The 12362-nt window shown below is 39.4% G+C and overlaps 1 protein-coding gene across 1 annotated transcript in view; it reads left to right on the top strand.

Moving 5' to 3' along the window:
- The window catches only part of LOC126478846 (DE-cadherin), a 650134-nt gene that overhangs the window by 611815 nt on the left and 25957 nt on the right, over nt 1-12362 (top strand). Inside the window, exons 14-18 of the mRNA XM_050103733.1 lie at nt 3418-3724; nt 3836-4023; nt 4120-4302; nt 4438-4593; nt 9315-9515. Of these exons, the coding sequence (XP_049959690.1) occupies nt 3418-3724; nt 3836-4023; nt 4120-4302; nt 4438-4593; nt 9315-9515 (1035 nt within the window). The remainder of the gene's footprint in view (nt 1-3417; nt 3725-3835; nt 4024-4119; nt 4303-4437; nt 4594-9314; nt 9516-12362) is intronic.

The following is a 12362-nucleotide window of genomic DNA, read 5'->3' as shown; positions in this document are numbered from 1 at the left end:
AATTTAATATGGGAAACAGTAATGTACACAACTATGATACATGGGGAAGGGAAAATTTTCATAGAATTGTGACCAATAAAAAGGCAACGGACCACAACCCACACAGAAAGGGAGCAATTTTCTACAATGCACTACCCTGTGAACTCAAGAAAGTAAATCTAAATATGCTAAAGAGTAGACTGAAGCAATTATTAATAGAGAAGTGTTATTACTCTATAGAGGACTTTAAGTTGTAGTGCCATCCTGGAAAACAGTGTATATAGACAATGTCTCCGATCTATCAGTGGTATGAAAGAATGTAATTATACACTGTATTATATGTACTGTACTATTATAAATATTAGCTAAATTGTGTTACATTATAGAGGAATCTACTTGTAGTGCCCTTTTGAAAAATAATGTGTACAGACATGTGTCTGATCCATATGTTGTTATGTAAGAATGTAAATATTTTACTGTATATGTGTAATGTAATCTAAATTTTCCTGACAATGTCCGAAAACTTTGTTATATGGACAGAAAATAAATAAATAGATTGGCATTGAAGGGTGCTATTTGGGTGCCATGGCTGTGCCACAGATTTGTTTATATACCTTCCCTTCAAATGAGAAGTGGATAAATAGGGAACCAAAACATTACCGTAACTCTGTTCTTAACCTATCCACCAAATCCAGCAGCTCCACAGAAGTCTGTTCTAGCCAAAGGCCTTACCTTTAGCCCTACATCCAAATTTAACCATGCTGGACTTGTCAAAGACCTTCTCTCCTTCTCCTGATCCCTGCAACTGAAACACTTCTGTGCCACCAATCCCTCCAACCATTACCACCCTAATTCCACTACTGAACCATGCCTCCTCCATTTCATACCACCATCTAAACATGATACTTCACCCCTCCCAACTAACCAGCCACTGGTAACCTTCCTTGGTGGTTGGTGGGATTAATGTGGACTTACCTTTAACTTAGTCTCACCATCCTTTCCCAGGTCCCTTCCTCAGAACACCAACCTTTCAGTAGAAGAAAAAACAGCCATACACAACCTCAAAACAAATCCTGAGCTAATCATCCTACCTGCAGACAAAGGTTTCACCACGAATCTTATGACTCACAATGACTACTTGCCAGAAGGCCTTTGCCAATTGGCTGAGTCCTGTACCTATAAATTCCACCAGATTGATCCCATTCCGTAGTCCAACACAAACTCCAATCCCACCTTAAACCCTTAGGCCCTACCCAGAACATCTCCCCTGAATCTATTTTCCTCCTCACTCCTTTGATATCTCACACACCCAACAATCCTGGGCCCCCATTGTGGCTGGTTATTATGCCCCCACTGAAAGAATTTCGGCCCTCATTGACCAAAATCTCCAACCAATTGCCCATAATCTAGCCTCTCACGTCAAAGACCTGAACTACTTCCTTCACCGACTTTCCACCATCCCCACCCCTTTACCTCCTGGATCTCTATTTGCCCCTGTTGATGCCACTTCCCTTACACAAACATCCTACATGCTCATGGTCTTGCTGCCATTGGACACTACTTTTCCTGATGTCCTTCAGACACTAAACTCACTACCTCATTCCTTGCACACCTTACTAACTTTATCGTAACCCACAACTACCTCTTATTTGAAGGGAAGGTTTATAAACAAATCTGCGGCACAGTCATGGGCCCCAAATGCCAACCATCAAAGCCAAACATTTTTTTATCAGCCATCTAGAAGAGACTTCCGTAGCCTCCCTAAACACCAAACCCGTAATCTGGTTGAGGTTCATTGATGTTATCTTCATAACCAGGACTCTGGACAAGACACCCTGTCTTCGTTCCTTCACTGTCTCAACACCTTCTCCCCTGTCTGCTTCACATGGTCTTTCTTAACCCAGCATGCCACCATCCTCCCACATTGACGTCCTCCTTTCTGCTGGCTTCATGCACACCTCTGTCCACATAAACCCATCAACAGCACCTGCATTTTGACAGCTGTTACCCCTTTCACACCAAAAAATCCCTCCCACACAGCCTGGTCATCTGGGAAAGACACATTTGCAGTGACAAATACTCCCCTGCTCAGTATGCTGAAGCGCTCACCAAGGTCTTCACAGATCTGGTCAACAAACAAATCTCCTGGGCCATTTCTCCTCACACCCCCAAGAATCAGCCACAAAGGAGCATCCGTTTCATCACCCAATACCACCTCAGACTGGAAAAAAGGAACTACATCCTTCACCAGGGCTTTGATTACTTATCATCATGCCCTGAAATGAGGAACATCCTACATCAGAGATCCTTCCCACCCCTCCTAAAGTGGTGGCCCATCGTCCACCCAACCTCCAAAACATCCTAATCTGTCCCTATGCCATTTCCAATTCCAACCCCCTGCCACAAGGATCATATCCTTGTGGAAGACCAGGTCCAGAACCTGCCAAATCCACACAGCCATCACTTCCTATTCCAGTCCTATCAAAGGTTTATCCTAACAATCAGGGGCTGGGCCACCTGTGAAAGTAGCAATGTCATTTACCAGCTCTGCTGCAATGGTTGCACAGGTTTTTATATTGGTATGACTACCAACCAGCTGTACACCAGGATGAACGGCCTCCACCAAACTGTGGGCAACAACAAAGTAGACGTCCCTGTGGCACAACATGCAGCTGAACGCAACACACTTGATACCAATGACTGTTTCACTACCTGAGCCATCTGGTTCCTTCCCTCCACTATCAGCTTTTCTGAACTGCACAGATGGGGAATTATCCTAAAACAACATTATCTGCTCCCGAAATTATCCCTGCCTCAACCTACGGTAACCTACACTGTCCACCCAATAGTTTCCACTGCCTCTGTCCTATCATCTCCTACCCATTCTCATCTTCACCCTGTTTATTTGCACCTCTCTGCCAATGCACCCGCCCATCTTTTCCCACTCCGCTCCACTCCATTCCATTCCACTCTGCTCCTCTCCCTCTCCCTCTCCCTCTCCCTCTCCCTCTCCCTCTCCCTCTCCCTCTCCCTCTCCCTCTCCCTCTCCCTCTCCCTCTCCCTCTCCCTCTCCCTCTCCCTCTCCCTCTCCCTCTCCCTCTCCCTCTCCCTCTCCCTCTCCCTCTCCCTCTCCCTCTCCCTCTCCCTCTCCCTCTCCCTCTCCCTCTCCCTCTCCCTCTCCCTCTCCCTCTCCCACATCCTCCTGAAACTGAGCCTGTGTGAATGGTGCGTGCCTCTCTTTTACTGATGAAGGCTGTGCCTTTGATTGTGCTTGTCGGCAACTTCAAGTGTCTTTTTTACAATAAGTAGCAATCTGTCTTTTCCTTCATTGCTGATATTCTTACCTGGAATTTCCACTGTTTTAATGTACTGTTAGTGACACATTAAATGTAAAGCATAAAATTTCACGAAAAAAAAACTTTTACTTTTTGTTTTTAGCCTTTGGACCGAGATCCACCCAATGGCTATGAAGCCTGGCAGGTTTTAATAGCAGCAGATGATGAAGGTGGTGGACCAACTTCCCAATCATCAATTACAGAGGTCATTATTAACCTAATAGATATTAATGACAATGCACCATTCCTCAGCATGGCTAAGCCAGTTATATGGGAAGAAAATAAAGAACCTGGCAATATAACTGCATTGAATGCTACAGATTACGATGGCCCGAAAAATGGTCCACCATTTACTTTCAGGATGAGTGTAGAAGCAGATAGAGACACAACTGAAAAATTTGAGATAAGAGGTATGTGTAGGTATAATTGATTTACACGATATGGAAAAGCAGTCCTCATAATGATAGCAAGTTTTGAACTCTGTTCATATAGGATAATGTCTTCCTTTTCTTCCATTGCAGGAAACAGTTTATTTGCACTGAAGGTATTTGATCGAGAAGAGAAAAAGAAGTACCTTGTGCCAATCACCATTACAGACAGTGGAGAACCTCAGCAAACTGGTACAAGCACACTGACAGTGATAATAGGTGATGTCAATGACAATGCTATGCAGGAGGGCAGAAGTTCCATTTTTGTATACAATTATAAGGTGAGAGTAGCAAAGAGCCAGATTTAACTACAGTTCGTTCGTGTGCATAAGCTATATAAATAAGCTACAAATTTCTCATGGTTTTGTTCCTTGCAGGGGGAGGCTCCAAACACAGAAATAGGTCAGGTTTATGTTGAAGACCCTGATGATTGGGATTTACCTGACAAACATTTTAGGTGGAAAGGTGAATCACATCCTAATTTCAATTTAGACGCTGGCACTGGTATGATCACAATGCTTGCTGGAACACAAGGTGGAGAATATCTTCTAGAATTCACTGTAAGTAAATGCACTACCGTAAACGACAAACTAAATGTGAAGTAAACTTGTGAAATACATGTTTTTGTGCTGCAAAAAGTGGTATTATTTAATGATAATTCTACTTCAATAGCAAGTCTTTCCAAAATGTTGCAGGTGCGAGAAGAAGGAATATTTGTGAAGGAACATGAAGTAAATGCTTATGTAAATGTCACTGTGAAAGAAATTCCTGAAGAAGCAGTGGACAAATCGGGTTCAATTAGATTTTATGGTGTAACAGCAGAAGAATTTGTAGCTCCTGGACCAAATGGGGTTTGTACTCATTTGCATTTGTACCTGTAATTGAAACTGCACAAACTGATGTGCTTTTGGATTATCAAGGTTCTTCACTATAATTACATTTGTAGATGTGCTGTGACTATTATGCTGTCCACATGTGCACAAAACAAAAATATAAGTGCAATAATAAAACAAAAGTAGCAAAGTTGAAGTGTTCATTATTAATTACTGGAATTATCTTGACGCAGCATTTTCAGTGGAGTTATTTTGTGTTTGGAGCTACTTGTTTCATTACTATGACGGTTACTAGTGGGAAATAAACCCATTAGAACAATTTACAGAAGCACTAGGACACATGCTTTAAGAAAACATCAGTAACATCAGTCAATAGCTTTCTTATATGGGTATTATATTGGAGATGCAAACTTTTGCCATCAGCCAATGTGAATCCAGGAAGGTCATTTGATGTGAGAGAGGTGCTTGTCATGCAAAAAATATGAAGGTACAAAGTCACCATGCATTTACAGAAATATGAGAATTTTGTAGAAATAACAATAAAATTGAATATCATTAAATAATGAACTACATTTCTTTTAAAACTACTGTACATTCTGTATCTAAAGCACCTAAATAAGGAGCAAATTATACAGTATAACCGCACTTTTTGTTACCTACCTTTTCTTGAAATTTTGCCCTCCTGTTTTACAGTGGTACGACCATATCAATAACCTGCTAATAGACATCTGTAATCTCCATCATGAGATCTCTTTCAGTAGAAAGCTTTCCCAAGACTAAAATATTTCCTAGTTGATAGAGTTCGTTAAGAATGTTTTTATATTTTTCAAAGTGGAAAAACACCCTTCTGCTTTGACTGACATCATTGTAATAATTAGCTTCACCAACTTGAAAGATTTAGTGATCATCATCTCTGGATTGTTGGTTGTTATAAACTCTACTATACTTACAGCACCAGACAGTGACCTGAATCCTTGTGCTAAATAGATGACAGACAGTTCATGAAGTAGTTTCAGGTTATCCAGAAAGATATACCCTGAACGCACTGTCTTTGATATCTCAAGGCAACTTACAATAATGTAAATGGAACTTCCGTGGAAGAAACGATGATGTAGCTATAAGGTGCCCTGACACACTAAAACAATATCTAGCCCAGGAAAGTGGTGTCGAACACTTTATTCGCTTCTCTTTTCCACACAGGCCTGTCTAGTTTCCTTTTCTTCAGTGAGCAATCATTGGGTTCATTACTGCTGGTGAGATTAATCTCTTCTTAGATCTTGGTGATATTTACATTGAATGCTGACACGGCCTTATATGCAGAACACACACCAGTGTCTGTGTTGTAGCTGACTGAAGAGAACTTTGGCCAGTGGTGGAAATTCACAGAATAATTCAGCCAATAATTAAAATTACATCTGGAAAGAAATTTTTGTGACAAAGAAGTGTTTTGCAGTTTCACTCTTTACATAGCCGTCGTCCAGTATCTGGTTACTGATGTCTTTCTGCCAGTCGTAAACTGTGTTTACAGATTGGGGCTAAAAATTCTACCTAGCAGGGCAAGATCATGATAAATACTTCTTTACCATCTTGTCAAGGACTGCAGTCCAATCTTTTCATTTTGGATGGTTTCGGATATTCATTTGAACACAGTTGGTTTGTCTTAATGACCTTCCACTGCAACATCCAGTTCGGTGCTAAAATTACTTGGACCTCTGAAAACACCTAGGTTTCATGATGATTCAGCTTCAACATTACCAATTAAGGCCATTTCAAAAGAACCACAGAAACAAACTTATTTTAATAAAAATTTACCACATACATATTACCCCTAACTACTTAGTTATAAACTGCAATTTTCTTTCTCTCTGCACTACCAAATTGTACAGCTACATTGACTGTTCCAAAAAGTGACAGTCTGAAATAGTTCTGTATGCAAACAGCTGAAGATCCATATTTCTTTAGTTTGGCACTTAAGTGGTTTATGTCAGTAACTACTGCTTTGATCCGCAGGAGTTCTCTGTTAAGCAATATGCATTTTTAACTCCACAGCCACATAATCAATTAATTTTTTTTTTTACAAATATTCCTATTAAATGTTCTCTTAAACTTTTGATTTCCAGTATTAACATTTTGTGCAGTACTTAAATCAGATGATGGTCTTCAGAGAGTCTTTGCATTTAGTTTCTCCTCATTAGAAAGCTGAAAAAACTCCATAACTAGTAAATTATGCGATAAATCACATAAATCTGAAGGCTGTAAATTCAGCTAAATAATTATGGATAACAATTAAAAATAACCTAAATTGGAACAATCACATAGATAATGTTGTGGGTAGGGCAAACCAAAGAACACTTGGCAGAACACTTAGAAGGTGCAACAGGTCTACTAAAGAGATTGCTTATACCGTGCTTGTCCGCCCTGTTCTGGAGTACTGCTGTGTAGTGTGGGATCCGCATCAGGTGGGACTGATGGATGACACTGAAAAAGTTCAGAGAAGGGCAGCTCATTTTGTATTATTGTGAAATAGGGGAGATAGTGCCACAGACATGATACTTGAATTGGAGTGGTAATCATTAAAACAAAGGCTTTTTTCATTGCGATGGGATCTTCTCAAGAAATTTCAATCATCAGTTTTCTCCTCTGACTGCAAAAACATTCTGTTGGCACCCACCTACATAGGGAGAAATGATCATCATGATAAAATAAGAGAAATCAGGGCTTGCACAGAAAAATATAAGTGCTCGTTTTTCCTGCGCGCTGTTCAAGAGTGGAACAGCAGAGAGGCAGCTTGAAGATGGTTCGAACCCTCTGCCAGGCACTTTATTGTGAATAGCAGAGTAATCACGTATGTGTAGCTGTAAATGTAGATGAAAACACTTGGTCATCTCAAAAGTGCGGTGTGTGTCAGCATAAACATAACACCCACAGTAAAGCCAAGAATGCTGTGTTGCTATAATCCATCCTCTTTACCAAACCTGGTGGTTTGACACTAACAAGAGAAACACAAGTAAATTGTATTTTTGTAATTTTGTTCAGAGTTCAAATATCACTCGCCCAAAATAGTTTCATGCAACTCTCAAAAAAATTCTTAAGTAAATTGACTTAGAAATTCTTCAAGGGACTTTAATTCATTAATGGTAGAATGATTTTTGATGGACGTTGTGGCTTTGTCAGTAGCGCTATGGAGGGGTAATAATAACTGGTTTAGCCTTGCAAGATTTTCATGCTCAAAGCCGCAGAGCACTTACCTGCTGCGCTGAAATGCTACTAAAGCCATGGCTATCCCTCATAAAAGATGTGTCTTTTCAAACCGTAGTGGTATTTGCTGAAAGCCCCTGTGGCCTGCTCCACAGGTAATTCCACTAGTGTAAGAGCTGGGATCTCGGTTACCACAACTGTCACTAACTAATAGTAGCAAGCACACTGCAGGCTTGAACTGTCATCTTGAAGAGGTGCTATTAGTATTGTGTTGCCCTCAATTCACATTAAATTTTCATAAAAATGATAATGAGATATTTGTTAATTACCATATCTTTAAATTTAATGTTTTAATGACATAGGTATTTGAATTTGGTTGGGGGATGGGTTTGCAACAAAAAAAGTATGACCAAAATGAGATTAGAACCAGCGATCCAGCAATTACCTCTTGAGTGCTCCCAATAGAGCCATACTGACTTTGAAAATTGTTGTACCATTAATGATTTAGAGTCACTTGGTTAACTTCAAAACTGATTTTCTTGAGAGTTTTTAGAGTTGCATGAAACTGCTTTGGGACATCAATATTTGAATTCTGAACTTCACATATCGTAAATAAAACAATCAGAAATCTGTCATGTCCTTGTAAGTTCGATTTACAGTTACAGTTGAAGAAAGCATTTCCGTCTAAACTCTATCCTTGTAGCAAATTTATGTACGAATCATAATTTTTATGATTCCTGATGAAATACTGAAGTTGGTGAGTTATGGCTGGAAAATAAAGCATAATTAGTGGCATGGAAAGAAATTGCCACTGCGAGAGGTGGCAAAACCAGGGCTGAGATTATCTCAAAGAGTGATGCAATCTGAGGGGGCAATTGGCACTGTTTCATCCTAGGGGATTTGCTGGTATAACGCAACATCCAAGGACAGACACTGGCAAGTGTTCTGCCTGTTACTAAGTACTGGCTTAGGCCCATCCCTGCCGAGACAACGCTGTGGGGTATTTATAACCTGTTATGTAGTTGCACAATAAAAGCAGCCGTAGAGTTTGATCCAAAGCGGGTAGTGATTATTGATCCATTAGGACATCATATGACCACAGATGATCAATTTTAACGTATTTTAGAGGATATGTTAGGTTTATTGAATTAAGAGGTTAGAAGAGAAGGTGGCAAGTGAGTGTAAAATTATTGGGAGCTGTGCAACACTGCAACAATATCTCACACTGCCCCAACATTTGGGCATTTACAGATCTGTAATTGACTGCTTCTAGGCAGTTCTTTGAGTCTTAGAAGCTAAAAACTGATATTGCTCCTTGCTTGCAATATTGAACTGAAGTATCTTGAAATGTATTATATTAATATAATTTTCTTGTGTGTGCTGCCTCCAGAAGTCATTGATCTGTTCTGTTGTATGTTCATCTAAAATAATCAGCTTACTGACCCCTAAAATATTCAGCTTTACTGATAGTCACTTTCTACTTCTCACATAAGTGATATTGCACTACGTATTTTTAATGCTACCCGATTTTTATATTTCAGAAACCCAGCATGAAGAACCTGCTTCAGTTAAAACTTTCAAAATTCCTCAATGTGAGCCTTGAAAATGTGGACGTTTTTACAGTTCTCCATTCACCTCACAATGATAGCACGGATGTACTAGATGTAAGGTTTTCGGCACATGGGTCCCCTTACTACCAACCAGAACGGTTAAATGCAATAGTGGCAGAGCATCAAGATGAGGTGAGTTTATTGCTTACTGACTACTTTTGGGGAGTATGGTGGAACAGTAGCATGAAAGTCTGTCCTCCTCCTCCCCCCCCCCCCCTTTCCCCTTTTTTCTTTTTTTCTGATGAGCACTTAGGTTGAATATTTAGATTTAGTTTTGTCACTTAAACATATCGTACTATGCACTCCCTATGGTGAGCGTGGTATGATATATAATTGATAGTTCATATGTTTTGTGATTGCTTTTCATACCTCTTTATTAATATTATTACTGCTATTATTGCTACTCTGACATAACAGAATTCAAAGAAATTTTACGTTAGAGGAACCATTTCTTTTGGAGCTGTGTGTTTCTAAAAGCTAAAGGAAAAGAGAGATTTTGAGGATGAAGTAAGGGAACAGAAACACAGAAACAAGGAAGTTGATCTACGTTACTGCAGGCATAGATGACTTTCTTACTATGTCAGATAAAGTGTACTGAATTACATTGAATTCAATTGTTCATGGTTTTGTATGTATCAAACACTAAGATTCAGTTGTTATAATTTCATCATTGTATTGGCAGTAGCAGTTCCAAATTGAAATTCTTGCATATTGGCAGCTTACAGCCTGAGAAGGGACCTGGTCAGGATTGCCATGATGTGGGCATGCTCTTGGGGGCCATTGAATTATAAGACCTAGATTATCATGAACAGAAAGGAATTTATTCCTTGTTTGGAATACGACAAATGGGCCCACTCAGGTTGTTTTGTGAAGTCTTGTTAGCCCATTACAATAGTCATGACATTAATTTCAATGTCAGAATAAAATTTGAAAAAAAAGCAGGGAAAGAATCTTATTATTGCTAGCTGAAAGGGAGGGCCAGAGAGAGTCCTCAGTTTAGAACTGATGTTCCAGGCAGTAGCCAACAGGCAATATGTTATTTCTCTCTCACATTCACTCCTTATTGGGTACAGACAGTGGGCCTGTAGTGGGCATATTGTCAGAAGATCGTGTTCGATAGGAGGAAGCAACCTTTGCTGAAGCTACAATCTTACTTGGGATGTAGGCTACAATGAATTGTACTTGAATGTTGTAGGGGAATATTAAAGTGAGAAATTAAAAATAAAATAAAAATTTTTGAATACAAATTAACTGGCAAGGCAAAATGCATAGCAGAGAAATTATTTCAGAAATGAATATCTTGGTTACATGTAATTGGCCTTCTTTCACAGTGATTTTCACCACATGATAGAAAAACGGCTTGCGCCCTTTATCTTATGTCCCTTTGTATATAAAAAAAAACTGAATGTGAATAATCGGTATTGGCACAGATTTTAAAGTATTTGTCAGTTGCATGCATTAAAAAATGTAAGTTTCAGGGCTGAATGGGTCGACTAGATGTAATAAAAAAACTAAATATGAGATCTGTTCAAAACATTCCAGAACACCTGTAATTTAGTGTCAGTTGTTCGTTGGAGCAAAATGTGATTGGTACCCCTGCACACGCCTGTGTTTAATGTGTAATGGACAGAAGTTTCATTGTTTTATGCCTGTTAGTTATTTTTCAGTGCTATATTGAGTAGAACAATGTGTTGCACAGTTTGCGAATTTTGAGATGGCAGAGTTAGAGGAGCAATGCGCCTGCATTAAATTTTGTGTGAAACTCAAGTAAACCTTTAAAGACACACACCATGTAAGTGCCTATGGTGATAAGTGCTTAAACTATACTCGATGTTCGGAGTGGTTCACACGGTTTAAAAATGGTTGGATGGAAGTTAAAGATGATCTTCATTCAGGATGCCCTTTGACATCTACCGATAACGCTCACCTCGGGAATGTCAGCAAAATTGTGTGCGGCAATTGAAGACTGATCAGACAGATTGTAACATTTCAGTTTAATCACGTCATGAAACCCTGTTGCAGCATCTTGGAATGCACAGGAAACCTGCACCTCACAATCTGTCTAGTGCTTTTGGATCATACAAGTGAGAATGAGATGTTCATTAAGAGACTCATAACTGGTGATGAGATATGGGTCTACAGTTATGAATGCATGGCACAGGACCAAACAGTTAAATTGATGGTACTATCGGGATGTGTTGCGATTCCTGCGAGAAAATGTGATGAGACAATTCAGGGCTTTTGCATCATGATAATGCACCTACACATTCATCCCCAATGGTGTGTGGCAATTGTGCAAAACACAAAATCAGTGTGTCGCCTCATCCTTCGTACTCTCCAGACCTGGCCCCTATGGACTTTTTTTTTATTTCCAAAGTTGAAAATCCTGTTGAAAGAATGGAGGTTTGCAACTATAGATGAGATAAAAGAAAATTCGCAGACAAGACTGTTTTCAGAAGTGGAAATGGTCTTAGGGAGTGGTGTATCAGTTGTGGAGGAGAGTATTTAGAAGGAGACCATTCACAAGTAAAAGGTAAGCATAGAAAAATTTTGTGGAGGAAGTTCTGGAATTTTTTTGAACAGACCTCGTACATCTATGAGCAGCATGGGGTGGAGGTTGAGTTATAGAAAAACAACGATGCTTAAAATAGTACATTCATTTGTTAGTGGAAAAAGAGTGCATAAATAGTGACTCAGTTGCTGTAATTATTGAATTTATTACTTTTGTGATGCTGTTTAAACAGTATGTTCTGAACTTAATACTACTCAAACGAGATGTATGTAGTGTAATAAGAAGAGTTGGAAAATATTTGTGTTCATGAGATGAATGTGCAACACTTGTGACCTGTATGAAAATTTTCATAATAGTGTCTGTTTTTGGTATCTAAGAACATTAATTAACACACTACAGATGGAATGAAAATAAGGGAAAAAGTTGTGGGCTGCCTGGTAGTTGCAGTGACCAGTGAGAAGACTGAA

The sequence above is a fragment of the Schistocerca serialis genome, chromosome 1 (genome assembly GCF_023864345.2).
Source record: "Schistocerca serialis cubense isolate TAMUIC-IGC-003099 chromosome 1, iqSchSeri2.2, whole genome shotgun sequence".
Taxonomy (NCBI): Eukaryota; Metazoa; Arthropoda; class Insecta; order Orthoptera; family Acrididae; genus Schistocerca; species Schistocerca serialis.
Note: the sequence above shows the minus strand (reverse complement) of the source record. Positions and strands in the feature narration are given on the sequence as shown.